Source organism: Phyllostomus hastatus, unplaced genomic scaffold, assembly GCF_019186645.2.
Source record: "Phyllostomus hastatus isolate PE091 unplaced genomic scaffold, TTU_PhHast_1.1 phas_contig_147, whole genome shotgun sequence".
Lineage (NCBI taxonomy): Eukaryota > Metazoa > Chordata > Mammalia > Chiroptera > Phyllostomidae > Phyllostomus > Phyllostomus hastatus.
The window spans coordinates 5,724,924-5,751,418 of NW_025333603.1; the positions used below are offsets into that span (position 1 = coordinate 5,724,924).

At 51.6% G+C, this 26,495-nt stretch overlaps 1 protein-coding gene across 4 annotated transcripts in view; it reads left to right on the top strand.

Moving 5' to 3' along the window:
• The window catches only part of SLC1A7 (solute carrier family 1 member 7), a 47,004-nt gene that overhangs the window by 2,021 nt on the left and 18,488 nt on the right, over window positions 1-26,495 (top strand). For all 4 annotated transcript variants that reach the window (XR_006787922.1, XM_045858347.1, XM_045858354.1 and 1 more), the window contains exons 2-3: window positions 5,659-5,738; window positions 23,219-23,434. Coding sequence is in view for 3 of the 4 variants with exons in the window: in XM_045858347.1 (XP_045714303.1) it covers window positions 5,659-5,738; window positions 23,219-23,434 (296 nt within the window). In the remaining variant the exon portion in view is untranslated. The remainder of the gene's footprint in view (window positions 1-5,658; window positions 5,739-23,218; window positions 23,435-26,495) is intronic.

Genomic DNA, 26,495 nt, shown 5'->3' on the forward strand with positions numbered 1-26,495 from the left:
CACACTCGCCCCTGCTCATCCCTCCACTGCACCCCAGCTGTCTGCTGTCTTGCTTCGGAGCCATCTGTGTAGGAGTCTGTTTCTCCCATCAGACTTCAACTTGCTGAACATCACACGGGCTTTCTGAACCAAACTGTGAGCCGAGCACGGTGCTTATCACAGAAAGAGCCCCCAACTCTTTGCCGAATTGAACTGGCAATGGCACAGACCATTGGCTTTTTACCTTCTTTAATGTTCCTCAAAAACAGAAATATACTTCCTGCAGGAAGATTATTTTGTGAAAACAAGTTTGGAATGCCTATTATCAAAAGCCAAACTCATCTGGGGCCTCTTTTGTCAAAGCTGCCTTCCCCATCTGTTTGGAAATGCAAACGTATTTCAGTCTGGATTAACCTGCCAGATAAACTGAAGGAAGGATTGGAATCTTAGAACAATTATTTGGCAGGAATTGGCTTTCTCAGCATCTCACTTTGAAATCCAGGAGTTGTTTGTTTGATCTCTGCCTGTGACTCAGAAACCAAGCGCTTGTTATTTTGTAAGCTGATGCAACAGGCAAAAATCATAAACAATTTGTAAAATGGTAGAAGATCCTATTTGAGAAAAGAATTTACAAAACCACAAGGATTTGTAATTTGGATTGTTTTTTTGAAATTAGTATCTCATTTAAAAACACACATCATTTTGAGCATTCCAATTAAACCATGGTGAGTTTACAATTGTACCCATTTTCCTTTCCTCCCTGGAGTTCTATCAAAATTATAGTAATGGAAGTTTTAAAAGACATAAACTCTGAAAAACAAAGAGAATGTAAAAGGAGACAATTGAGAAAAGTTGGCTGACTACAATCAATGAGGCAAGACAGGAAATGGATAGAGTCGAATGGCCTCATTTAAGAGGGCACTGAAAGCTAAAATCTGTGTCCATAGAAGTAGATACCACATGAGTTCATCTTGGCGAACTCCAGAAGGGCTGGGGACCAGGTGCCGCAGGAAGCAGGGGTGAAGCGCAGAGTTGAGATCAGGGACTTTGGTTGGAACTTTGCAACTGGAACAGTTAGACCCCTGGGTTGTTTCCAGCTCAAGTACTCAGGGGTTTCCTCATCTACCCATCTCCACCCACCTGCCTGTCCCAAGGAGCCAGAGAAGTTTGACTTAGGGATATTGGTGGAGGGGAGGTGGTGAGGTGCATGCTGCAAACAAATTGGTGGAGACCTGTATTCTGAGTGTGGGGTCCCCAAAAGATCCCTGTCAGCTGGCCTTAGGCCTAGCACCCGCCCTCCCCCAATCAGAGGAAGAAGAGACTTCTCTCACTGAAGCCTCTGAGAAAAGATCTCCAAATTCTGCTGCAGTGGAGACTCCTCTCCCACCCCACCCTGCCCCCAGAGAAAAATCACCTTTCCTTGGGTTGACAGGCCCCGCTCGTGCATACAGGTCCTCACACTCACGTGTGAGCAGAAAGTCACAGTCATAGTTCCTAACACAAACGCAGAAACTGAACACATGAAAATGCTGGTGTCTAATGGAGCGGAAACAATGCAGGGAATAAAAGAAAACTTTTGAAACCTTTTCTTAAATTCTTCGAAGATACGAGAGAAGGTATGGGGATCATAAAATGGGATGGGATGCAAAACGAAGGGACAGTCAAAGAACAAGAAAGAGCTTTTGGAAATTTAAAATAGATGAGCCAAGATGAAAATATCAATAGCTGGGATGAAGTTGCAGAAATATCACAGAAAGTAAAAATGAAAACAGAAGAAGAAAATATGAAAAAATTAGGATGTCCAACATTTAACTCTCTAATAAGAGTTTTAGAAAGCACAAACAAACAAAAAGAAAGACAAAAAAATTCACAGAGAATAGAAGAAAGTTTCCCAGAAATGAAAGGTCTGCATAGCACTATGAATTTTTTAAAAAGAAAGAAGAAAATCTCATACCATCGTACATCACCACACAAATTACAGAAAATTGGAGAGAAATGGATGATCCTTAAATGGTTCTGAGGGAGTAAAACAAGTCTCATGTAATGACTAGTTAGTAAGAGAAGCTCAAAAAACCTTAAGCAACCCTGGAATCCAGAAGACAAAGGGTAAGTGCCTTTAAAATTCAGAGGGGAGATGATTTTATTTATTTCTTTATTTATTCATTCATTCATTTATACTAAATTTATTGGGGTGACATTGGTTAATAAAATTATACAGGTTTCAGGTGTACAATTCTATAATACACCATCTGCATATTGTTATTGTGTGTTTACCACCCCAAGTCAAGTCTCTTTGGAGGGGAAATTCTTCTAAACTAAGAATCTTATATCTGGCCAGACTAGTATCAGAGGTAAAGGTAGAATAAAGGCATTTTTTCTCACGTAAAGACTCAGAAGTTTCTCTCCCACTCACTCCTACTGAGGAAGCTACCAAAGGAGATGTTCCAGCAAAACAAGGAAGTAAGACAAGGGGTCCAGGGAAGAGGAGGTTCCAGACAGGAGGAAGTCCCAAAAAGACAGCAAAGAAGAGGCCCAGGACAACCCCCGGGCCTGGAGAGCAGTCTGTCGGAAGTGGGGCGGGAAGATGGAGAGAGCTTGGACTGAGGCCCCAGGAGGCATAAAAGGAACTGATATGCCTGAATGTATAGAAAATACTCTCGTTAAGCCTATTCATTTATTTGAGAAATTACATCCAAATTACTTTTATGTGTTTTAAAAAGTCCTAATGAGCATCCAAGAACAAAACATGTACAGCTTCCACAGGAATGAGAACAACAAAAAATGGGGTCAATGATTGCCCCAAATGATATTTCCTAAAAGAAAAAAACATAATTATTTAACCTTTCTTCTTTTGAGGCAGGGTAGGTGAACTGCACACATCATAAATAAAATTTTCTTGCTTTACAAGGTGGAAGGACTGTGATCTTGTTTTGATACATATGAAATATAAAATATAAAATCCATTCTTCTGACCATGAAAGGGAGAAAATCATTCTTCAACATTTCAGTTCTCATACAATGAAACCCAAAGCTCTGTTGAACCCACCTTCTCCGTCGGGTCACACACTGCCTGTACTTCCTGTCCTGAGACACCCTTACGGCGGGGTAGGCATTTACAGAGCCACCCACCTTTTCCCCTCTTGTGGAGACAAATCCCATTAACTTCCTCATCCTTACTTCTTCCTCTGTTTTGCCCTTGAAGTCTTCCTCAGTAATCTGATGTTCTTTGCTCTTTGTTTCTTTCTTTTCCTCGCCTCTCCTTTATTTCAGTTGAGAAGGGGAAGGAGATGTGGGTCTCTGTCGTCTTGTGTATCTGGGGAGTCTTCTGTGCAGGGATCTGGAGTGGCACCTTCTCTGATCTCTCTCCCAGAACCGGGACCCTCCTCAGCAAGCCCGTTCTCTCTCCCGGACTGGACCGGGACTGGACCGGAACCACCTACCTCCCTCTCGGGGAGTGGCCTCGGCCTTGTTAGGCCTTTTTAAAGAGTTAGAGCATTTGGAAGAAATTAGTGAGTGGTTTACAGAAAATGAGACATGAAAAATCAGTCAATTATTAACTGCAGGAAAGAAAGGTTATATAAAAAATGAAAGTTGTAGCTTATTACTAGGCTCAACAGTGAACAATATTTTTATGATCAAAATATTGTAAACCTCAATTGAAAGGTTTTCTTAGGCTCTGCCAAGGAATAAATGCTAATCAGCCACAAAGTTAGGCAGTATATTGGAGTTTGCGCACCCGGGCGAGGTTCCCCGTCCACACAGTGGGGCCGGGAAAGTCCGCCTGAGCAGGGAATAAGGCGGGGTTTTGTCTTGGTTGGCTCTCTTCGTGGGGGCTAGGGATTGGTTCCCTTTGAACAAAGCGGCAACGTATCATTGGTGGTTCTCCTCCGCCCTGGTTTGACGTCAGCCGTCTTTTCCAGGTTGTAGTTCAGCCGCCATTTCGTCCTACCCCGCCTACCCTGACATCGATGATTAATTTAACCAAAAACTGATACAATGGTGAAATGGTAGGAGGAAAAGGGGAATAGTAACTAAGACTTTGGCTGTCATGGCAGATGTCAGAAAGGGACGTGAATAGTTGTCAAAAAGGTACACCTATAAAATAGTATTATAACCATATTATTCAGAAATAACAGTTCTAAGGAAAACAGCCAAAGGAACACAAGGGAAGTCGGGATCGGGACAGAGGTGGGCGAGGAAGGGGCTGCTTTCAAAATATAGTGCTATTTAAACTAAAGATTACACACAGGGGGTAAAATTAATTAAAAACACATAGCCATGATCGGCATATTTTTAAAATCAGGATTTCTGGGGCATCGGGAACGGGGGCAGAAGAGGCCCAGGAGACTGATCTCCAGGCCTTTCTGTCGCTCGCTCGCTCTGTGGGGCAGTCACCTCCCTCTCGGGCTCAGCTTCCTCATCTACAAAGTGAGTCAGCGAGACTAAAACATCTTTCAAAAGCCCTTCGTGGCACCAAAATTCTATGATTTGGAGCTTTTCAAATCATCAGACCATTAACCAAGTGTTATGTTTGGCTTTGGTTTGGAAAAACATAGTTGCCAGCACAAAACCTCAACTTGGACGGTGTTTGCAAGGCCATGTACCAGCCTTTCCCACAGCCTGACTCCCTGATGAAAGTGGCCTCAAACGAGGCTCGCCAGAAATAGCAAAACTGAACTAAATGAAATTTTAAAACAGCACACCCAGTTCCATTTGAATTTCAGATAAACAACAAATAATTTTTAGTATACGTAAAGAACAAATATTTGTTGTTTATCTGAAATTCAAATTTTACTAGGCTTAGGAGCCTGTTCTGGTTTGGATGTCAGCATCTGGTCATGTGACGGATGCCTCTGGAGATAGCTGATTAGGCAAGAATTTACAGCCCAATCCAAGCCCCAGGGGCAGGCTGGAACCAGCAGCCCATGAGCAAGCCCAATCTAAGAACCCTGTCCAGTAGGGACTCTATACTGAGTGGCGTCTCACCAACCCAATCTGATTCTCTTTTGGCATTTTAAATGTGAGACCTGCTGTGAGGGGCTTTCTGGGGGCGCACAATGGACCCAACAAAGAAGAAACTGGCTCTGGAATGCCACGGTCTGTCAAAAGTCAGCCTCCTTATGAACTAGACAGAGAACATTCAGGGCCAAAACCGTGCCTAATGCATTTTGGGGTAGCCAATGGGATGCCCAGCACAGTATTTGCCAAATGAATGTGTGACCAGCATGCAGCCCTGCCTTCGTGCCTCTTACTGTCTGCTGCACGGGACAGACTCACACGGCGACTGGCGACGGGCGTGAATGGTGCAGAGGTGAGGGGTGGGGGGAGGGCCCCTGCTATTTACTGCGATACTGAACGTTTACTCTCATCCAGGCCCTCTGCTCAGTGCTTCGTGGGCATCCTCTCATTTAAGCTTCCCAATGATCCTGTGAAGTGGTTACTACCCTCATGTTACAGATGAGAAGAACTCAGAGAGGTTGAGTAGCTTGCTTTGAGGCCACACGGCTAGTTACAGGGGCGTGGGGAAGTCTGGCTCCCAAACCTGCGCTCTCTCCACTACTCTGCCGCCCATGGGCTGGACGAGACAGTGCGTGTGAAATAGTGCCTTAAAGGTCAAGACCTGAGCAGCTGCAAAGTCTGCACTGCCTGCTATAACCTGGGCTCTTGGTGTGTTTTCAGGAAATTAGTTACTTCCAGTTTCCTGGAGAGCTCTTGATGAGGATGTTGAAGATGCTAATCCTACCGCTGGTGGTCTCCAGGTGAGGGGCAGGGCGCTGGCTGGAAAGCCTGGGGCAGGGAGAGGAGAGGATAGGTTCCGTGGGGATCCTGCTCCACAGGCTGCCCCTGTGGGCCTGGGAGCAGTGTGATCGTGGGGCCCGTGTGGGCCAAAGGATGGGGCGTGGGCTGCTAGGGACTGAGCCGTTCGTGGCACCAGCTATTTCAGTCACTGGGCGAGTCTGACTTCAGGGTAGCTCCAGGCCGGGGGTTCAGGGGCAATTCATGGTGAACGCAGCAGGGTGTGGGGGAAAGATGACTTTGGAGACACTCATGAGATGACATCCTGGCTCAGCTGTGTATGGTGCTGGCTATGTACCCTCAGACAGGTCATCAAACTTTTCTGAGCCTCAATTTCCCCATCTGTAAACTGAAATATCACAGCTACTCCCAAAGCTTATTGTGAGGACTATATGAGGCTATGTATCTGTGTGCACTGCGTGTTCAGGGGCTGGATCTCAGGGTGTGAGGGAGGGAGGGTGGGAGATGAAGCTGGAGCGGGGCCTCTCACTCAGTCATGAAAGACCTTGAATGTCAGGCTAGAGAATTCAGGCTTCACCCACTAGATCGAGGACCGCAGGAAGTCACTGGAGAGCACGTGGTCCCTATCACGGATGTGCTGCGTGGCCTTGGGCAGGACCCTGCCCCTTTCTTTTCCAAATGTGCAGTGTGCTGGCTGCTCCAGATGGTGTCTAAGGGCCCTTTGCTCTGAGGCTGTGGGTCTGGAATCCTCACTTCCCAGGACTTCTCTGCAGAGAGGGAAGCGGACAAGCATCCGAGGCCTGAGGGGTGTAGTGGGCTCTGTCACGGAGGCAGGGTCATCAGCCTCCCTTACTGAGGAATGAGACAGCTCCTCCCCCTCCCTGTGGAGAGGCACAGAGAATGCTCCCCAGGCCCTGAGGCCAATCAGTGGCACTTTTCTGCTCAAGCGCAGTTCAGCTCTTAGGTCTCTCAGGAGTCAGCTCTGCTGAAATGCCACCTCCCTCCAGAAGCTTTCCCTGACTTCTCAGCCCTCTCTGCTTGTTGTCGCATCTCTACACACCTACTTGGTCGTTGACTGAGTCAGTGAATCTGTCAAAGTTACCGGTGGCCTCTGTGTTGCTAAATCCAAGGCCACTCTCCATTCTTGCTCTGCCTGACCTCTCCACAGTGACCAGCACACCTGACACAACCCCTGATCACTCTTCACCTCCCGACACGCTCTCTGCTGAGGGCCGGCAGAGAGTGGTTCAGGAGGGAACCACTTTCCCCGGCTCTTTTGCAGCAGAGAGTGTTTCGGGAAGAGGCACTTCCCTGGCTCTTCACTTGTTCTCTGCCCCCCGCCCCTGTCTGTTTCTCTCCTTCTACTTGACCTCTAAGTGTTGCAATGTCTTAGGCTTTTTCTAATCTGTCCTTATGGCTTTAATATCCCACCTATATGCCCAACACTCCCCAGTATAGATCTTCTTCCCTGAACTCCCCACACAACACCTACTATCCATTGTTCTTTTATATATAGTCAGTTGCTGACTGTATCTGTATCTTCCCCTGGACCATAAACTCTGGAAAGGTAAAGACAACATTCTGTCGAGGTTCCACTCTGGACCTAGCCAAATGCCTGGCGCACAGTAGGTACTCATTAATACTTGTCAGGTGAGTTCATGAATGAATTCAACAGTCGTGCATTGAGCTTTCTGGGTTCTTGGCCCTGTACTGGGCGCTGCAGATACAGAGCTGAATGAGGCTCCATCCCTGAGGAGCTCACAGGCTGAGAGGGAAGCCGCTGAGAAAGAAAAGGGACAGTTACATGATAGCTAAATAAGTTAATGCAGGAAGCACAGGACTATTGTCCCCCTTCTTCCCAGTTTTATTGCAAAGTAAAGCACAGGACTCTTATTAGGCAGCTCCACCACCCTTGACTGTTGACCATCCTGAATGCCTCTTACCCCCTGGTGAGGAACACGGAGCCGGACAGAATTGGGCTCCCACCCTGGCTCTGCTGTTTTCTGGCTGCATGACCGGGGGCAAGCTGTTTGCTTTAAAAGACTTCCTGAAGTCAGAGGGTCAGATGTCTGGGTCCTGGATCTGCTTGCACCACGATTATCACATGGCCTTGGCTAAGGCACTCCTGGCTCTGGGCGTGATGGGTCCAGTTTACCTAGTGACTAAGGGCCCGTTCAGCTGTCCAAGTCCGGGCGCTCAGAGGCCTGATGTCTCTCCGCCCGACCGAAGCACTTTCTCTTGGCTGGAAGTGGAATGTGGTATTAACTTGAGAAAAAGCCAGTGTGTGTTCATACATTTAGTTTGTTTATTACACAGTCTGGGCTGGTGCAGAGCAACCGTGTCATTGAAAAAAGGCAGTGCTTTGAAATTTTCCTACTAAGGGAGAGTTAAACCTCCTTGCGGGAAAAAAAGACACATTTCTGAGCACCAATCCCCCTGTGTCCTTGAAGTCTGCTTTCTTTTCCTTCACCTGGCCCATAGTCCATCTGTCCATCCCTCATCCGTCCATGCACTGCCCGCAGTGCCCAGGACTCCTGCTCCAGCCAGCCCAGGTGGGGCGTCCTGGTCCTGAGGAGCCACCACTCTGGTGTGGGGACTGTCACTCAGGGCTGAGCAAAATCACTGAAGCGGCTTTGAAAATTCAGATGTCGGGCCTCATGCTGGGCTTATGGAACCAGACCCCGGAGGGGCCCACACAGGTGTTTGTTTTAAAAGTCCCACAAGTGTTCTAATGGTAAAGAAAACCCCAAAGCCCCAATGACTTGGGATCAGGCCTTCTGGCTGGAGCTACAGAGCCTGGTGTGAGGGCTGCTGCTCTTCAGTCCCTACTCTGTCCCAAGTGGAGCTGCAGGAGACACAGGCTCACTGCAGTGCGATTGCTCCAAGGCAGAGGGAGGATGCACATTTGCTTCTAGTTCCAATAACCTGTGAGTTTGGGCTCCAAATCCTGGCACTCGCCTCCAAATGCTCTGAGCTCTTTTCCAGGAGAACCTACCACCTCTTCCCTATGCCAAGTTCCTGGAAGCAGGCTGGTCACTGGTTAGTCCCTAAGCATGCCACAAGCTTTTCTACCTTCCACGCTTTTGCCTGTGCTGTTCCCCCACCCCCTTCCACAAATGCCTTCTTCTCCTCTGAATTAAGTCCCACTCTATGTTCAAGACCTAGCTCAAGTTCCCGTCTGACAAATCCTCCCAGCTCTTCATTTATTAACAAACACTGATGCTGACCTCTCCCCACTGTCGATGCAGATGCCACCCTGGATGTGCTCAGTTTCATTATTAAACGACTTTGCAGTCACAGCTGGCATACTGCACTATGGGGCACTGACACCTCTTTTGGTACAGTAGCGACATGGAAATTCATCAGTATTCCTACCTGGACTAGCCACTCTGGTGCTAAACACGTGCTCCAGCCAAGGGGCAGGACCAGTCACCACGATCCTCCACATGCATCACTGTGTTTTTATCTGAGATGCTGCGGGGTCAGGTCCACCTTCCCTTTGCCATCCACACTAACCTCCACCCAGTGGTCCGTGTAACCGATTTTTGCAGGAGAAGGAAGTCTAACGGACAGGCAAAGAGAGAGAGAGAGATGTAAAGAAGTATGGGCAATAATGGCAGATGTTGATGCAAGGGCTGAAAGGACCCTGTGCCCGCCTTCGAGGGTCTCACTATTTGGCAGGGAGACAGTCACAGAGACACTTTGTCCACAGAGACACTTTGTTCCAGAGGGAGGGCGGTGGGGCCAGCTGGCCTGGGTTGGAGCCCAATTTAGTCACTCTTCCCACAGTCTGGCACCTTCCAGCACTTTTCTCTACAATCCACTGCAAGCCAGCAGCTCTTCCAAGCCCCTCCTCAGCCAGGCATGCCACCGCCCAGCTGGGAGCAACCTATCCCTGGCCGTCTGTGGCTTTGTAAGTCTCAGGGAGGGCGGTGAGCAGACAGCACAGGTCGGGGTGCTGAGAATCTGCGAGAGGCTCCAGGGAAAGAATGGGAACTTTGGGGTCACTCACTAGAGATGTGAACTTAACCAAGTCTCTTAGCATCTGAGCCGCGGTGACCTTGTCTGTAAAATGGGAAGAAGACCTCCCTTCCTTACTGGGTTTTTCTGAGAAGGACATAAGATAATGTACTCAAAACACCCAGCATGGCTCCTGATACACTGTGGATATCACATGGTTTTCTAACTTATTAAAGCTTTGCCAGGCTTCTCCAAGGCCCAGATGAGATGTTTCACAAAACCCTTTCCCTCTGCTTCTGCTCTCAGCAGAAAGTCCCTTTGGGTGACCTCCTCCTTCCTTATGCTTTTACTTAGCACCTCAGCTTGTCACTTCCTCTGGAAAGTCTGCCTTGACTCAGGCACACTTGGGTGCATCCTCCACACCGACACAAACCTACTTGAGTCCTGCACGTCTGTGTTCATGGCAGCCCGTGCGTCAGCATAAAGCGTGCCGTCACCTCGGCCCAGAGCCCTTCCCTGCGCCCTGACTGAAGCAGCCCCTCGTTTACCAGGAACTCCCAGCGCTCACTGTCTCTGGCTTTCTCGGCCCTCACAACCCCACAGGGAGCCATGAGGCACGGCCTTCACCAGCTTCCCACCCTCCTGAACGCCCCTCCTTCAAGAGGCTCATAAGTTTTGCAGCTTCACTGACAGTTGGGATCAAAACCACAGACAAGGGTCACATTGAAGAGTGTCAGCCCTTCAGCCACCTCTCGGTTCTCTTTCCCTCTCTGTACATTAGGTGTCTATGCTGGCTGACAAATTACCACAAACTCGGGGACCTAACACAACATCCACTCATTATCTACCAGTCTCCACGGCAGGGCTTGGTGGGATTCTCTTCTTTGGGGGGGGGGGGGCGGTAGGGGTGGCATCTCACAGGGCTGCATCTCACAGGGCTGCAATCAAGTGTCAGTGTCAGCTGGGCTGTGTTCTCATCTGAAGGCTTGGCCAGGAGGAAGTCATTTCCTTGTGTCTGTCTGTCTGTGTGTCTGAGGGCCCAGCTTCTTAATGGCTATCGGCTAGAAGCCACCTCAGGTCCTACCTCCTGCCCTCTCCACAGATAGTCCCCAACTCGGCTCTTTGCTTCATCAAGGCCAGGAATAGGAGCCCTCCCTCTCCAGTCGTCAAGGACAGAGTCTCACAGAACATAAGCATAGGGCGCCCCCTCACCACCACCTTTGCCCCGTGCTGTTAGAAGCCAGTCACTGGTGGCCCTCGTGCTTGGGGAGGGGGTCGAGTCGCACAGGGCATGGACTGTTGGGGGTCACCTTAGGGTGTGTCCACCTTTCTGTCTCTCCCCAAACCTTCCTTCTTGCTACCTCTATTCCAAAACAACCAGAAATCCTGTCCTCTTTGTCTTTCAAAAGTCACCTCCACTCATGCCCTGTTCCTGGAGTGGGGTGGGGTGGAGTGGAGGTGGGGCTCAGCTTCTGGTCCAAGTGGCTCGTCAAGGAGTTTCTTGTGAATAAGGAGAACTCCCTTCCCATAAAAAGGTTCTGAAGAATATGAATTTTTCTTCTTCATATGGATATCACAAGGTCTGGTACATAGTAGGCGCCTAATAAATGCTTATTAGGTGACTGAAGAGCCGTGGAAGGGCAGTTGCAGCAGAATTCAGGGAAGTTTCATGACTAGCATTTAAACTGAGGATGTTAGGAGTTATCTTTTAAAGATGTTTTGTGCTTTAAAAAATTATATAAGCATACTGAAAACATTTTGGAAAACAGTGGGGGTGGGGAGGGCCCTCCTATTATCACACAACCCAACTCTGCCACTGTTACCGGTTTTCCTGCGTTTGTGTTTACCATTCTTACTGGCGCATTCGCCAGGCCCAGGGTGTGGCCCTTTGCCAACTGGCTCAGAAGCTCCTTGTCTGAGCCTCTGAGCCAGTCAGGCCCGTCCTCTGACACTGATGAGAGGAGACCAAATCAACCAGATGCCAATGAATTCACCCAGAGATAAATCTGCTGCCAGGAGGACAGGTGCACACAGCCTCGGGCCAGGGCGTCTCTGCCCGGGAGATGACCACTCGAGGAGCCCACTGGGTACATCTGTTTGCTGGCAGAAAAACGTGCTTACTGGTGCAACCAATGTGACTCCCAGTTTGCCATTTTCAGTTGATTTTCGGGGTCCCATCTGGTAAAGCCTCACTGTATTTAACTTAAGTGGCATCAATTACGTGTGCTGTGAAAAGAGAAAAAAACATTTAAAGGAGACAGGAGCGCTTCTGTGCAAAGCAATGCCCCCGAGTGAGCTGAGCCGTGGGAGGCGGGTCTGCTTGGCGCTAAGCCAGCCCAGTTCCTGCTCACAGTGCATTTCCCTGCAGCCGCTGTGATTCCAGGCATGAAAGAGGGTTCTCTGGGGTTTTGTTTTTTGCCATCATGGCCTCTGAGTGTATGCTGGCTGCTTCAACTGGTGTTCATCTAAAGAAACAACAGTCCACTCCAAAATTGGGAGAAAAGTGACTTGCATGACTGCTATGGAACTATTTCCCCTGAACTTAATGGGCAGCTTAAGAGATCTTCAGGGGCAAATTTAATTATGCTCGGTTTTTGCCTGACGTGCTGACCTGGGAATGGAATATGCTGGGTACGCTCCCACTCCTCTGCACAAGCAGGAGTCCCAGTGCCTTCCCCTTGGGCCTGCACCCCACAGGCCAAGGCCAGCTTTCTTCATCCAGCGAAAGCTTCATGCCAGGTAGATACACGGACAAGAACATCCTGCCACCAGCCCTGTTGCTCTGGTGCCTTCCAGTGGTGTCACTGTTGAACACGGGTGCTGCGTGGCCTGGTTCAAGCCTGCGCACCGCCCCCTACAGGTACACACTCCTGCTCAGAGCACGGGGACGCCCCACTGGGGCTGCTGGGAACCCCCCCCCCACGCCCCGCCCCGAAGTGCTCCATCATTGTTCCTCCAAGCAGCTTAGTCATATCCTGAGCTTGGTTCCCTGGGGCTCAACCCTAAGTCCCTTTTTCTCCCGTAGGTTAGCCCCAGGGGCCTTTAGTGCCAACAGACTTCGGTCACGAACCCCCTAAATATACCTGGACCCTAACTTCAAACCAGAGGGTGCAAGGGTTGGGATTTTAGTCTCTTTTTCTCAGAAGGCCCCTGAGCCTCTTGTGCAAATTGGAGCCGTTTCCATAACTCTGCAGATCTTCAGTTCTCAGGAAGGGGCACTAAAGAACAAAAGTCTCTCCCTTTTCTTGGACAGTGTGAGCCTTCTTACCTTACCTTTGCCATCTGAAAAATTCTTCCAAAAACAAAATCCGCTGCAAGAAGCCCACTGTCTCTGCTCATGAACACAGGATCCTCAGATGAAATGTAGAAAATTCTGCCTCTATTGCATCAGAGCTAACAGTCTAATGGTTAGGACCTACAATAGTGTCGTCATATTCTTGAACTTGGATCCCTCTCTCATGGATGGTGTTTGGATGGGTGCTGACCGGTTTGCCTCTCTTGGTTGTCTTCTCTGTGCTCCACTGCTGACTGGTCCCATGCTAATTACCCCTTCTTTCACTAGAGAAGTCAAGCCTTTGGGCCTGAGAGCCTTCCTTTGCCATTTCTCTTAGTAATATCACTTGTCACTACTCTGGTCCCTTTTGCTTTTAATTTATAGTTTAATCCAAAGAGTATTGGCAACTTTCTGTTCCTTTTTAAATAAATATTATTTAATTTTAGACAGAGGGGAAGGAAGGGAGAAAGGGAGGGAAAGAAACATCAATGTGTGGTTGCCTCTTGTGCACCCCCTACTAGCGACCCCGCCTGCAACTCAGGCATGTGCCCCGACTAGGAATCGAACCAGAGACCCTTTGGTTCACAGCCTGTGCTCAGTCCACTGAGCTATTACCAGCCAGGGTTGTTACTTTAAGTTCTTGGAAGATACTTACTATTTCTTCTGCAAATACACGTCTATCTGCTTCTTTTTTCTTTTTCATTTAACAGATGTTGTAAGAATTGTAATGCTGCACCCTCATCTTCATAATAATTCTGTTTTACTCTCCCACTTGGGGCTGGGGCAGAGTTTGCAAAGCCCTTTTGCCTTCTTCACCAGACACCTAGAATGCTGCTGGATATGCCGTCAGGGCATCACTGTGCCCCAGAAGCCTGGATTTACCTCAAGTTCTGTTATTTACCACACGCTTAGCCTCAGCTATAAGCCAGACACAATGCCATCTGCAAATTTACAGTTCCCAGCAGGTGCTTGTGTGTGTGTGTGTGTGTATGCACACATGCATGCGTGTGTGACCCATGCAGCCCCACTGAGGCCAGAGTGTGCTTCTGACCCCAGGAAGTCAGCTGAGACTTGCTTTCACACGTGCAGCCCCACTGAGGCCATAGTTTGCTTCTGATGCTGGGAAGTCAGCTGAGACTTGCTTTCACACATCCTCAGACTACAGGGATGCACGGAACCAGGGGCGGGTCAAATTAGCATCTGGACCCAGTGAGGGCCTCCAATTCTCCACTCGCTTTTTGCCAAACCCTCCTTTCCCTCATTCTTCGCTTTCTTAAACCAGGCGTCACTCAAGGAAAACCGAATCCATGTGTCTGTGATTCACTGAGGCTGAACATGGCAGTGTTTTGTAAGCTCCGTATCTTAACAAAGAAATCCAAGTTCCTGGGTGTGTTTATGTGTGAATGTGTGGTATCTCTTTCACGTGTGTATGGTGTGTATGCATATGTATGTGTGTGTGTTCCTGTGTATGTATTGTTTTCTTATTTCTTGTAAGAATGTTAAACTGATTTTTCTTAGAATCAGGAAATCATGTTTGGCCAAAGAAACCCAACACTCCCTTCTCCCCCTTCCTGAGGAACTCCAGTTTGGCAGAAAACTCCCAAACACCCACGTCCTAACTTATTGGAGAGGATCCTGGACCAAGCAGCCGTCAAAGCCTGGTCCGGGAGCCAGAGTGCAGAGGGCAGCTGCCCGAGGCTGCCCAGCACCAGCGGTGAGTGGGAGGGAGGCAGGGCGTGGGCAGCCTGAGCTCCCTGGATTCTGCCCCTCAGGCCACAGGCAATTCTTCTTCGAAGAACTCTGCTGACCTCTCTGACAGGAGTCCTGGGATCTGTCTTTGGCCTTCCTGCCCAGTCAGCTGACCGCCTTACTCATCCAGCTGGGGGCTACGGGTGGGGTCAGGTCATTAGCCTGGTGACTCCAAAAAACTCCCAGGGTTTATCACTGGTCACAGACTCCCCTGCTCTTTCCCCCTGCCCGATAGAGAGCTCCTAATCACCCTTCAGGGGCAGGGTGACCATGCTCCTACTCACCCCAGCCCTGGCCTCTCTCAGCTCCAGCCACGACCCAAGACTTCGTGTTGTCCAGCTGCAGACCTTTAAACCCACTGGACAGAGCTCCCTGAGGACCGCAAACCCATCCTCACTCAGTTCAAGCCCCATCTCCCACAGCCCTGAGCAAATGTTCATCACGGGGTGGGCTGGGAGCACAACTGAGTCTGGGGAGGTGGGTGAGGTTTCCAAAAGCTTCCCTGTGGAGAACTGCAAGACCTACCCCGGGGCAGGGGCACTCACTTGACCTGGGGTAAGCATTCTCACTTGGGTTGGCCCAGCCAGAGCCTTGGGGGTGTAAACACCAGGAACCCAGCTGGTACAGGAGGAGATAGGGGACCTACGTTCCTAGAGGCTCTGGGTGGGGTTTTTCCTTCCCAAAAGAGCTGGGCTCCTAACCACATGTTGGCACTCACATAACCAGCCACAACAGACACCCCAAGGAAGTTGTTCCCAATGGTACAGGGGACAGTCTGCAAGGACAATCTGGCTCCCTCCCACCTGGCACTCTTCACCTCCGGGGAAAGAAAGGGCTTTGGCTCACAAGGAGGTGGGAACTGGACTTGGCCTTATCACCCTCAGAACAGAGTGCAGCCTTCCCAGTGGAAAGTGTTGAAAGTGGTTGATGGTCAGGCTGTTCTGAGTTCTCTGAGGGCTGCAGCTGTGGTTCCTCCAGCTCTTCCTTTTGATCCAGTGCAAGCTGATCATTTGTAAGCCCCAGGCAAGCACTGCCCCTCCCCAGCTCCAGCATTCTGAGCCAGGCACTCCCTCCCTATCTTCCCTGCCCTGGAATCTATGGTGAAACCAAAGAGGTTGGGCCTGTGTGGCTCCAGAGGGCAGGGCTGGGCCCAGTGGGGGCAATTCTCTTCCCAGGAGGCAGGTCCCATTCTGGCCCCAGGAAGGACTTTTTCATAAGCAGAACTAGCCCACAGTGGAGGCAGTGAGTTCTCAGTCCTCTGAGATGAGCAAAGGGAGGCAGTAGAGGATCTTCTGCCTTTGACATGGGGGAGCTGGGACCCGATAACCCAGACTTTAGCCATGTGGGAGACTGGGCACCCTGCCCCGTGGCTCAGAAGGAGCCGGCCTGAGGTGGAAGTGTGGCAGAGACATCTGGGGAGCGTAATTCCGGACTAATGTGGCACTTGCAGCTGCACTTGCCGGCAGCTGCGGGGCCTGTCATCTGCTCGGGGGAGAGAAGCAAGCCGCAAAGCTTCTGAGAGCCGAGGGGGCTCCCACAGACCCTGCCGCCTCCCTCTGGTTGCTGGTAGGGTGGACTCCCTGCAGCTGCCTCCCAGAGGCCAGCTTGGGAGAGCCTCCCTGACTGGGTCAGCCGAGGCCAGAGCCTGAGGACTTGAGCCTGAGCTCCCTTGGCTGGGAGCTCCCTCCTGTCTCTAACTCCCCAGAGCTGGGATGTTGTGACTATGGATGTTGTCAAGCTAGTAGCCAGTGTTCAAATCTACTTACTCAATGTGTGACTTTAGCAAGTTGCTTGCACACTTCAGTGACTGGGAGTTCACTACTTCTCAAGGTGGCCCCTTTCAGGGAGGGATGGCTCTGTTTGTTGGGAAGTGATTGGCTTTCCTCATCCATCCCAGTGTCCCCAGGTCTGCTCTGCCCCGGGGCCCCTAGCCCTGCCCCTCCAGCACCTCCCCTAGGCCTGCATCGCTGTCACCTGCCACCTACCCCAGCTGCCTTCTGGGACACACGCCTCCCTCCCCTGTCCCTTTCCCGGTGGGTCTCAACATCAAGGCAGGTCCATGTCCTCCTCGACGAGCTCCCCGGGCTTCTGGCCCCGCAGGCTGAGGGCCCACCGGTTCTCCTGCTGCCCCAGCCCCAGCTGACTCACTGAAGTGGAAGCAAACACACTCCCAGGGGCCCCTTCCCACGTGCTGCTGCTGAGGCTCAGCCTCCCCTGCTCCCTTCCACCCCAGGGTCTGTGCTGTCCGAGCTATTGAAGCCAAGTACGGCCCAACACGTGTCCACGCTCAGCTCCACCACGTCAGAATTGGCCCACGGTCCCAGCCTGCTGGGGTCTGCTTAGTCCCATTCCCTCATCCAGCACATTAGCTGTTCCTCCCGGCTTCCTGTCCTCAACAAATCCAATCCACATGCTGTCAGAGGCCTCGGCCAAGCCATTGATAAAAATGACCGGGAAGGAGAGGACTGAAGGCAGAGTCTGGAAGTACAGTCCAGAGACCCTGGAGGTCCTCTTGACTCAGGCTGGGGCAGGGCCTGTGATGGTCATTCCCAAAAGCTCCCGGCTGTTCCCCAAAGTTCTGGTGCCAACTGCCTCGATGTCACACAGACACGCAGTGCCAGGGGCATTCCCTAAATCTGGCAAGGACACAAAGCTAGTCCAGGTGACTTGTTTCCAGGCATCTGAGCTTACAAATGTCATTTTAACAATGTAGTCTAGACTTCTTCCTTGGCTGAACATCACACACGTCAACAGACCCGCACCCAGGCTAGGTCAGGCCCTGGGCTCTACGGAGCCAGAGCCAGCCCTTCGCTGGAGGGACCCACAGTCTGTGGGGCAGGTGGTCATGGGACAGTGAATGTTAATGATTAGAATGTATCAAATACTTATTACATACCAGGCACTATTCTAAACCTAGATTAACCTTCAAAGAAACCATCCCTGTCCCCATGTTATCCCCCAGTGGAAACTGAGGCACACAGAGGCTCAGGAGCATGCTCAAGGGCTCCCAGGCAGTGAGGGACGCAGGCAGGATCTCAGAGGAGATGCCTAGTGCAGCCTGGTGGGCTCCGTAGGGAGGTGGTGCCCGAGTGGAGTCGTGAGAACCGCGTAGCAGCAGCAGGAGAGGGTAGAATGGGAAGCAGGGAGGGCAGAGCAAGCAGACTGGGTCCTTTGCAGCTTCACTCACACTCGTTCCTGCCAGCCTGTGGTGTGCCAGCGCTGGGCCTCAGGGATGCAGGGCACAGTGCCTCCTAACAACCTGGGAAGTGCAGGGTGCCCTGGGGAGGAGGGTGAGATGGCTGTCAGGGAAGGCTTCCTGGAGGAAGTGATGTCTAGACTGATTTTGGAAAGGACAAGTAGAAACTTGAGAAGGTGTGTGGGGAGTGGGAGAGAGAGAGGTCCAGGCTGAAGGAGTGGCCAGTACAAAGGTGGTATAAGGAGTAGTGGGGAAACTGGGGTGTGGGACAGTGAGGAGGAGGGGAGGGACCCGAGGCCGAGAAGGGGGAGGGCAGTTCCTAAGGACTTCAGATGGGGAGGCACGCCCGGTGGGCTGAGTAGCCTGTCTGCCCTCTGAAGTGAAGTGTGTGAGTAGTGGCACCCCCAGGTGGTAGGCGGGGTCACAGCACTCACTTCAGGGGTTGCTGCCAGAACCAGGTGTGAGCCAGTAAGCAGCCTTTCCTCCCTCCATGAGGAGCCCGCCAGCTGTGGCTCCCTTCCCCCACCCTGCCAGTGGAGCAATTACCAGATTGAAACAGGCTGCGCCCTGGAACCCAGCCGACTCTCCAGTCACCACAATCTCTTGAACCCCAATCTCTGGACTCTGGGTGGTGGCCAGATGGCTTAGGAGGGAGCCCAGACCTCTGGGCTTCCCGAGGCTCTTCCCCAGGTCCCTGGAGGATTTGGGGGCTCCCAGGAGCACCTAGCCATTGCTGGGAGTTAAAGAGACAAGATTATCTGTTCTTTCTTCACCATAAAACACAGAGCCAGAAGGGACATTTGAGGTCATCTTCACGGAACCACCCACTCAATCTAGAAGCCTTGATCTAGCATCCCAACAAGGTGGCCATTCAGGCTCCACTTGGATACCTCCAAAGGTGGGGGAGCTCAACACCACAAATCTGAGGGCTGTTGCATGGGGCAGGTCATGAACTCTGAGAGTTGAACTGGAAGCATTACATGGACTAAGTCACATCACAATCATGGTCAGCCAAAAGTGGAAGACCTTTTTCTTCCACAGGAGTTAAACCTAATCCGTACCACAGAGAGGCAGTGTGTGAGGGGGAAGCCCCACAGGGAATTCTAAACCAGAAACCCCTGTTTCAGTCTTGACTCCGTAACTTACCAGATGGGTGGCTTCTCTAATCATCTCTACCTACCAAGCTGTATTCTTCTTATCTGTAACTCAAACTTCACAGTCCAATAATAGGCAATAGTCATAAATGAGTATTGAACCCTTGAAATGTGGCTAGTATTGAGGAATGAACTTTTTAAAAAATTAATTTAAATTAAAATTTTAAAGCCTGAATTAGTTTTACAAACATTTTAATAAACATTTTTATATTGATTTCACATTGAAATGACAATATTTTGGATAGACTAGGTTAAAGTATTCTTAAAATTAACTTCACCAAAAAAGGAATTTCACCTGTTTCTTTTTTAACTTGCCCCCTAAAAGATGTAAAATTAAAAATGTGGCTCACATCATCGAACAGGGCAGCGCTGACCCAGAACATTAAGGGTCAAGTTAGGTGGCTGTGCAGGTGTGTGAGGACAGCTCAGCTACAGACAGATTACGGTTTCTGTGGCTGCCAGGTGCTCAAGCGCGTGTTTCCCATCAATCATACAAGCAAGACCTGCTCATTCCAGAAATAAGAGAGAATGTGGGAAAACATTAAAAACAAAACAAAAATTGCCTGTAATTCCACCACCCCAAAACAGCTACTATTAAACTTTCAAGCCCTGGCTGGTGTGGCTCAGTGGATTGAGCGTTGGCCTGAGAACCAATGGGTCGCAGTTTGATCCCCAGTTGGGGCACAGGCCTGGGTTGCAGGCCAGGTCCCCAGTAGGGGGCGTGCGAGAGGCAACCACATTGTTGTTTCTCTCCCTGTCTTTCTGCCTCCCTTCCCCTCTCTCTAAAAATAAAAATAAATTAAAAATCTTGAAAATAAATAAATAAACTTTCTAGAGCTTTTTTCTATGCATGTCCATGTGACCTAATACTCCCTGCAAACTAGCCTGCCTGGCTTTAGGGTCTCAGAAAGGTCACACAACAGTTTAGCCCAAAAGTCAGGGACCTTAAGGAGCCCCCATCAGCTGATGGCAGAACCTGGAAACTCCGTTGTTATTACTGAGCCCTGGAGAGGGCACCAGCCTGGGGAGGGGAGGGGCTGCTCAGCCAGCTACTGCTGGAAACGCCCTCCCACCTGCTCCTGTCTCCGCTGGTCACCTCTCTCTTCAGCCAGTAGGGAGGCCCTTTCCATTTTGTGGGGAGAGGGAAAGGCTCCAGAGTGGAGCTTCTGGGGTCCCAGGCAGTGGAATTCTTTCCGTTGTATCCAGCGGCCCTCTCCCTTCCAGAGCCCCTGGGTCAGGGGCCCTTCTTGCTACATCTAGAACCTACACTCCCTCCCAGCCCATGTCCAGGTCTGTCCCTGACTTGGCACCGCCCCCATGTGAGACTTCTTCCTCCTCAGAGTGACCCTTGGCCCCTTTCAGAAATCTGATTTTCTCCTGCACAACCCCTCAAGCGCGTCTGTATGTCTGTCCAGACACAAACCTGGAGAGGGGTCTCCATCACAGGAGCTGCAGGGCTCCAGACAGAACCGGAAACTATCTTGTACCTTGCTTTCTCCACTTGGCTTCAAACAGGAACGTCTTTCTGATGACACATCACTTCTCCTGGTGGCTTAGAGCCCCCCTCCCCCCGCTTGACTATGCCATTACTGTTCACCCAATGGCATCACGGTTTCTTAGGCGGGCCCCAGATTTTTGCTCTGAGAAGTACCACAGCAGTGATCCTCCTGGCATACTTTGCTTACTTTACTCTCATATTCTTGCATCTAAGAAATTCTTAGTTCTCCCTCCTCAGTCACCCAGCAAGTCCTGCCAGGTGAGCTGTGCTGGACCCCTCCCCGCCCCGTGTCTCCCTTGGCCTGGCACTCAAGGCCACCACGCTCCTGAGTTCAGTCTGTCTTTCCTGCCTCACACACCACCAGGCCTCAGATGTGACCGGAGTTCTGACCGCATCAAACAGGGCGGTGCTCCCACGTCTGCGTTCCTCTCAGCTTCCCTGTTGGCTTCTGCGGTCCCAATGCCTGGCACATCTGCCCGTCTCCAACTCCTCCTCATCCTCCAAGAACCCACTCAAATGCCCCCTCTTCCAGGAGCCCTTCATAACTCTGCAAGCTAGAAGTAATCCCTCCCTCCTCTGCATAAAGATAGCATGACCTGGTCCACTCCCTTATGGTACTGATGTAACCGTCTACCTTGTCCACTGGTTACTTGAGGCTACTTGTGTCCCCAGTGTCTGTGTCTATCTCCTTTCCCACCCCCGAGCAGAGCAGGAGCTGCTTGAGTTCGGGGACTGACTCTGACTTCTTTCTGTGGGCACAGGGCATGGCATAGAATGCACATGAATGAAGGAGGACAGACCTGGAGTTGGAGTCTGAGTTCCAGTCCAGGGGGCCACCAGTGCTCTGTGTGACCTGGGGCAGGTCCTCCTCTCTCGGGGCCACGGCTTCCCTGTGGCCCAAAGTAGCGGGACCTCACTGTGGGGATTTGTGGTCAGGACACAGGCTGGCCTGGGCTGACATGCTGGGCCTGGCCTGGGGATGATCTCTCTCATGGACAGTGATTGAGAGTGGCCCCCCATTATCCCTGGCCACATAATCTCATAATAAGCCCTTCGGGATTTCTGTCTGAGACCCACCCTAAGCCCATCTCTAACATTTGGCATCTTGGCAAACAGCAATGAACAGAGATTGTAACCATTAACTCTTCATTCATTCATTCATTCATTCATTCACTCATTCATTCTCTTCTTGATTCAGCAAATGGTTGCCAAGCTATATTCTGTCGGGTCCTGTGCCTGGCTTTGTGAACCCAGCTTTGAACCAGAACTAGGCCCAGCCCTAGAGGCACTTCCGGGAATAGTCAGCAACTTAGTAAAGCAGGCCTAGGACAGACAGCCAGCACAGGGGTTGTGGGAGCCCAAAAAAAGGGGCCTTCACCCTGCCTGGTAGTCAGGGAAGGCTTCCTGGAGGAGGACAATATTGAACTGTGTCTTCACAGAAGTGTGGGCCTTTGCTACTGCGAGCAGGAAGAGCAGGTTGCTCACAGACAGCAGCTGCAGCCCGGGGCTGGGAGAGGCTATGGTGCTCCACCTGATGCTGGATGCTGCCTGCTGTGGCCTAGTGATAAGAGGTGCGGGGAAAGGGGCAGGATTATCCATTCTTGTTTACATGATTAAAACCAGACGAATACTTCTTTTATCTGAAAGAATGAAAGGGCTTGGGGAAAAATCCTTTTGGCAGCAAAGCCACGCATGCATCTCCTTAACTAATCTCTCATTCCTGCCCGCCCACCCCCCTCCCACAGTCATGAGAAGAGTAGCTCCAGGCTGGCCCACACTGGTGGGCAGAGAGTCCAGGTCAGGGTGAGCAGGGGGCGGGCAGACCCAAGAGGAGAGAGACCCACAAGCCCCCTCGACACAGCCTCCCACGAGGGGAGTCTGGGCCTGGGCACTAACCCAAGATGGCCAAAGGGTGGCACCTCTCAGGGAAAATCTAACCATGGCCCCACTTTATAGATGGGCATCCTGAGGCCCAAAGATGCGGGAGTGACCTGCTTGCCAGCGGGCAGAGCTAGGACTAGGACCCAGGTTGCCGACTCCCAGCCCGGGGCTCTGACTGACTCACTCACTCACTCATGAGTTTATTCAGCAAGCCTGCAGTAACCACCTACCTGGTGGCAGCACCAGGCGCTCGTGCTGGGCACCAGGGACCCACAGAGGAGTCAGACCCATCCCTCTTCTCACATGTCCTGAGTCTGGTTGGAGAGACAGATGGACAAACATGATAGGAACAACAGGGCCATGATGGAAAGGCCTGGGGCAGTGGGAACCGCCGTGGGCTCCTCACCCTGGGGGAGATGCAGGCAGTCCAAAAAGATTTTACCGAAGAGGTGGCACCTAGCTCAGTCTTACCAAGGGAGTAGGAGTTGGCGAGTGATAGAAGCTGATCAGAGGACATGAAACAATGGCAACGGTACAGGGAAAGGCCCAGTGGTGGGGAAGGACTTGACCCTGACCATGCGGGAAAGAGCAGAAGGGAAGGAGAGGCTAGAAGGAGCCACGAAGATGAGATTATGGGGGCGGGGGTTTGCATGCCGGCATGTCCCCTGGAGTACTGTGAGGGTGTGGGGCAGGGTGGGGGAGGGGCAGCAAGGGTGGGTGAGCCCAGGGCCTGCCCCACCCACAGACTGTGACCCACATCGCCCTCCCAGCCTGATATCCAGCCTCGCCTCTCTGGATGCCAAGACCTCCGGCCGCCTGGGCATTCTCACTGTGGCATACTACCTGTGGACCACCTTTGTGGCAGTCGTCGTGGGCATCATCATGGTCTCCATCATCCACCCAGGCAGGGTGGCCCAGAAGGAGGCGACGGAGCAGAGCGGGAAGCCCATCATGAGCTCAGCCGATGCCCTGCTGGACCTCATCCGGTAACCCTTGCCACCTACACCCTGCTGGGGAAAGCCGTCCTATCCCAGGCTGGGGCTGCGGCCACACAAGCCCACCCCACGTGTCCCAGAGGTCAGGGACAGGGGTGGGGGGAGTGCATGCTCAGGGTCTGCCCTGGATTCTCATGGTGACAAGGCGGCAGCCACGGGGGCCGCTCTTTGCCCCTTTAGCCCCTGTGCTCCCTCTGCTCACACTGCACATTTCGCCCCCGCTGGCCGGGAGTGCCTCCAGGGCAGGTCGGGGCTGCCCCTCTGCCAGCCCAGGCCCAGCACACAGCCTGGCACAGAGCAGGCCCAGTGAGTGTTTGCTGACTGACTGCGCTCGCCTGTGCACACCCTGCCTCTCAGGTGGAAGGCCAGCAGTCACAGGTCGCCCCCCGTCCACTGCCCTTTCCTTTTTGGTCCCCTGTTTACAGGCTGTCTGACTCCAAGTGTAGGGCGTTCTCCCCTTGCATTGCCCCTGCACGGGCTCTGCTAACTGTTGGTTTCACACACCTGTGCTCGCCTCCCAGGAAGGCACTGTAGACCCTGTGGTACCTGCACGTCTGACTCCCCTCCCCAGACTCCCAACAGACCACCCCTCTCCTCTCCAGCCTCCTCACGAACGCCGGCCCCCTGCCAGGACACTTAGAGCTGCCCTAGACCCAGGGGAGAGGAAAACCCATGACTAGACAGGACAACATGGGGGTGGGGCTCTGCTGGGGAAAACAAGGGCTGGGGGTGTGGGGTGGGGCAGGGGCAGAGGAGGCAAAGCTGCTGCTGTAACGGATGGGGTGAGTGGGAGGGCAGGGGGCCAGAGACATGACAGCTGTGCAGGCCCTGAGCTGCGAGGGAGAGCTGTGGGCAGAAATCACGGCCCCTGCAGTGTGACTGGGCATGAGGAATGCAGCTGGTGGAGGGGAGGGGCTGGACAATCACTGCACAAGGCGGTGGTGCTGGACCGTGAAGAGCATTGTGAACCAGGTCAGACATTATGTTTTATTCTGAAATGGGTTCTAAACATGGGGGAAGAGGGCGGAATGAAGGGCTGCTCAGGAGGTAAAACCAGCAGGAGACAGGCAAAGTGAAGGGGAGGGTGGAGGAGACGGTGGTGCTGATAGCATGAGGGTTTCAGGTCTGAGCACCCAAGCGGATGGCGGTGTAGTCCCCAGACCAGAGGACGGTGTCAGCGCAGGATGTCCCAGGGGAGATGCCTGCTGATGGTTGGCTAGTGCATCCGCCTAGTGGGAGAGTCCGACCTGGAGAAGGGGATCGGGAAACCAGCAGGGCAGAGGCGATAGGTGGACCTTGACAGCGGAGGGGTCTCCCAGCACAACGTGGGTGAGGACAGCGGTAGGGACAGAGCCCGGGAAGCACCCTGTTGGAAGCGATTTATTGGGCTCAGCAAGATTCCGCATCAGATGTGCTCTGTGGACTCCTTCTAGTCCCTTTCATTTTCCTGCCAGTCTCAGATGTAAGAAATCCAGTCCAGTCTAATATTAAAACTCCAGACTCATCCGAGTTAAAATGAATCCTGTCTTAGTGTTTTGCATCTCATTCAAACTTGGAAACCTGGAGTGGGAAGAAGGTTATAGTAGGTTTTTCTGTTTCTTGCTCCATCCACTGCCCTGTTGCTGGGACCAGGGCTGGAGCAGTGGAGAGAGGAGAGAGAGTGGGCTGGAAGGTCCTCCCCCACAGGTGCTGGAGTGAGCTGGTATAGGCACTCCCGAGTTGTATTTCTTCAGGGTGCGTTTGTGGGTTCTTCGGAGCCCCTCCTGTCACTGGCGTCTTCCTTGTCATTCCCTTGACTTGGGCAGTCCCGGCTCGTCTGGCTGCTTCTAACGCCGTCCTCAGGCCTGACCTCTGGTCACCTCCTCTTCAGAGGTCACCTCACCCTTGGGTGACCCTTTTAGGCAGGGTCCATATCTGGCTCATGGGAAACATACATATCTTTGCTGGAAGTTCAGGCCTTTCCCAGGGCCTTTGGGCGTGAGTCAGGCGCCAGCCCCGACACTCCGACACTCTGCAAACCCTAAGGGACAGTCCTGTCCTCGCCTGTGGAGATAGAAGCCCAGCACACAATTCTCTCTCTCTCTCTCTCTCTCTCCCTCCCTCCCTCCCTCCCTCCCTTCTGGCTTCCCTGTCTTCTTTCTTTTCTTTTCTTTCTTTCTTTCCTTCTTTCTTTCTTTCTTTCTGTCTTTCTTTCTTCTTTCATTCTTTCTTTCTCTTTTTTCTTCCCATCCTTCCTTCCTTCCTTCCTTCCTCTCTCTTCCTCCTCACTCTCTCCATCCATTATTAATTGCATCCATTATTATTAGTAGTAGCAAACCCACCCAAGACCTAGTGGCTTAAAACGACAGCTCTGAGTCTCTAAGTCAGCTGGAAGGTTCTGTGCCTGCAGGCAGCTGGTCACTCACCTGGGGAGCAGCTGATCTAGGGTGATCTCAGCAGATGAACTCCTGTGATCTCTCACCCTCCAGGGGGCCAGCCTGGATTTACTTCTTGGTGATGACGGGATTCCAAGAGAGAGAGCTGGGCTGGGCATATTCTGATGATGAAGGCAGAGGACCATGTAAGTGTTTTTCCAAGTCTCTGCCTCTGTCAAGTCAGTTAACATCTTTTTTTTTTTTAATTGTTCAAGGTCAATTAACATCTTATTGGCCAAAGCCAGTCATGTGGCCAAGCCCAAACTCAGGTGAGAGGGGACCACAGTATTACCAGGCAAAGGGCGTCCATGAAAGGGAGCCACGATGCCATCAGTCTAGCACCCCCTTCACTCTCTCCGTTCTCTGGGTTCTCTTTATCCTTTGAGGTACGTGATGAACTAAGGATCGCAAACATACTTACAACTTTGTTCCTGTCGTGTGGTTCTCAGCCACAGGGTCTGGAGCCGGAAAGAGGCCAAACAGGGTGTGTCGTGCCCTCACTCACTTGCCTCGTGATTTCATCCCGCACCGTGACGATGAGTCCTTCTGTACCCCGACGCTGAAAAGTTTTGTTTCTGGCCTGGAAACCTGTCCCCTGCCCTTCAGATTCTTACATACAGTTGTCTGAAGGCATCTCG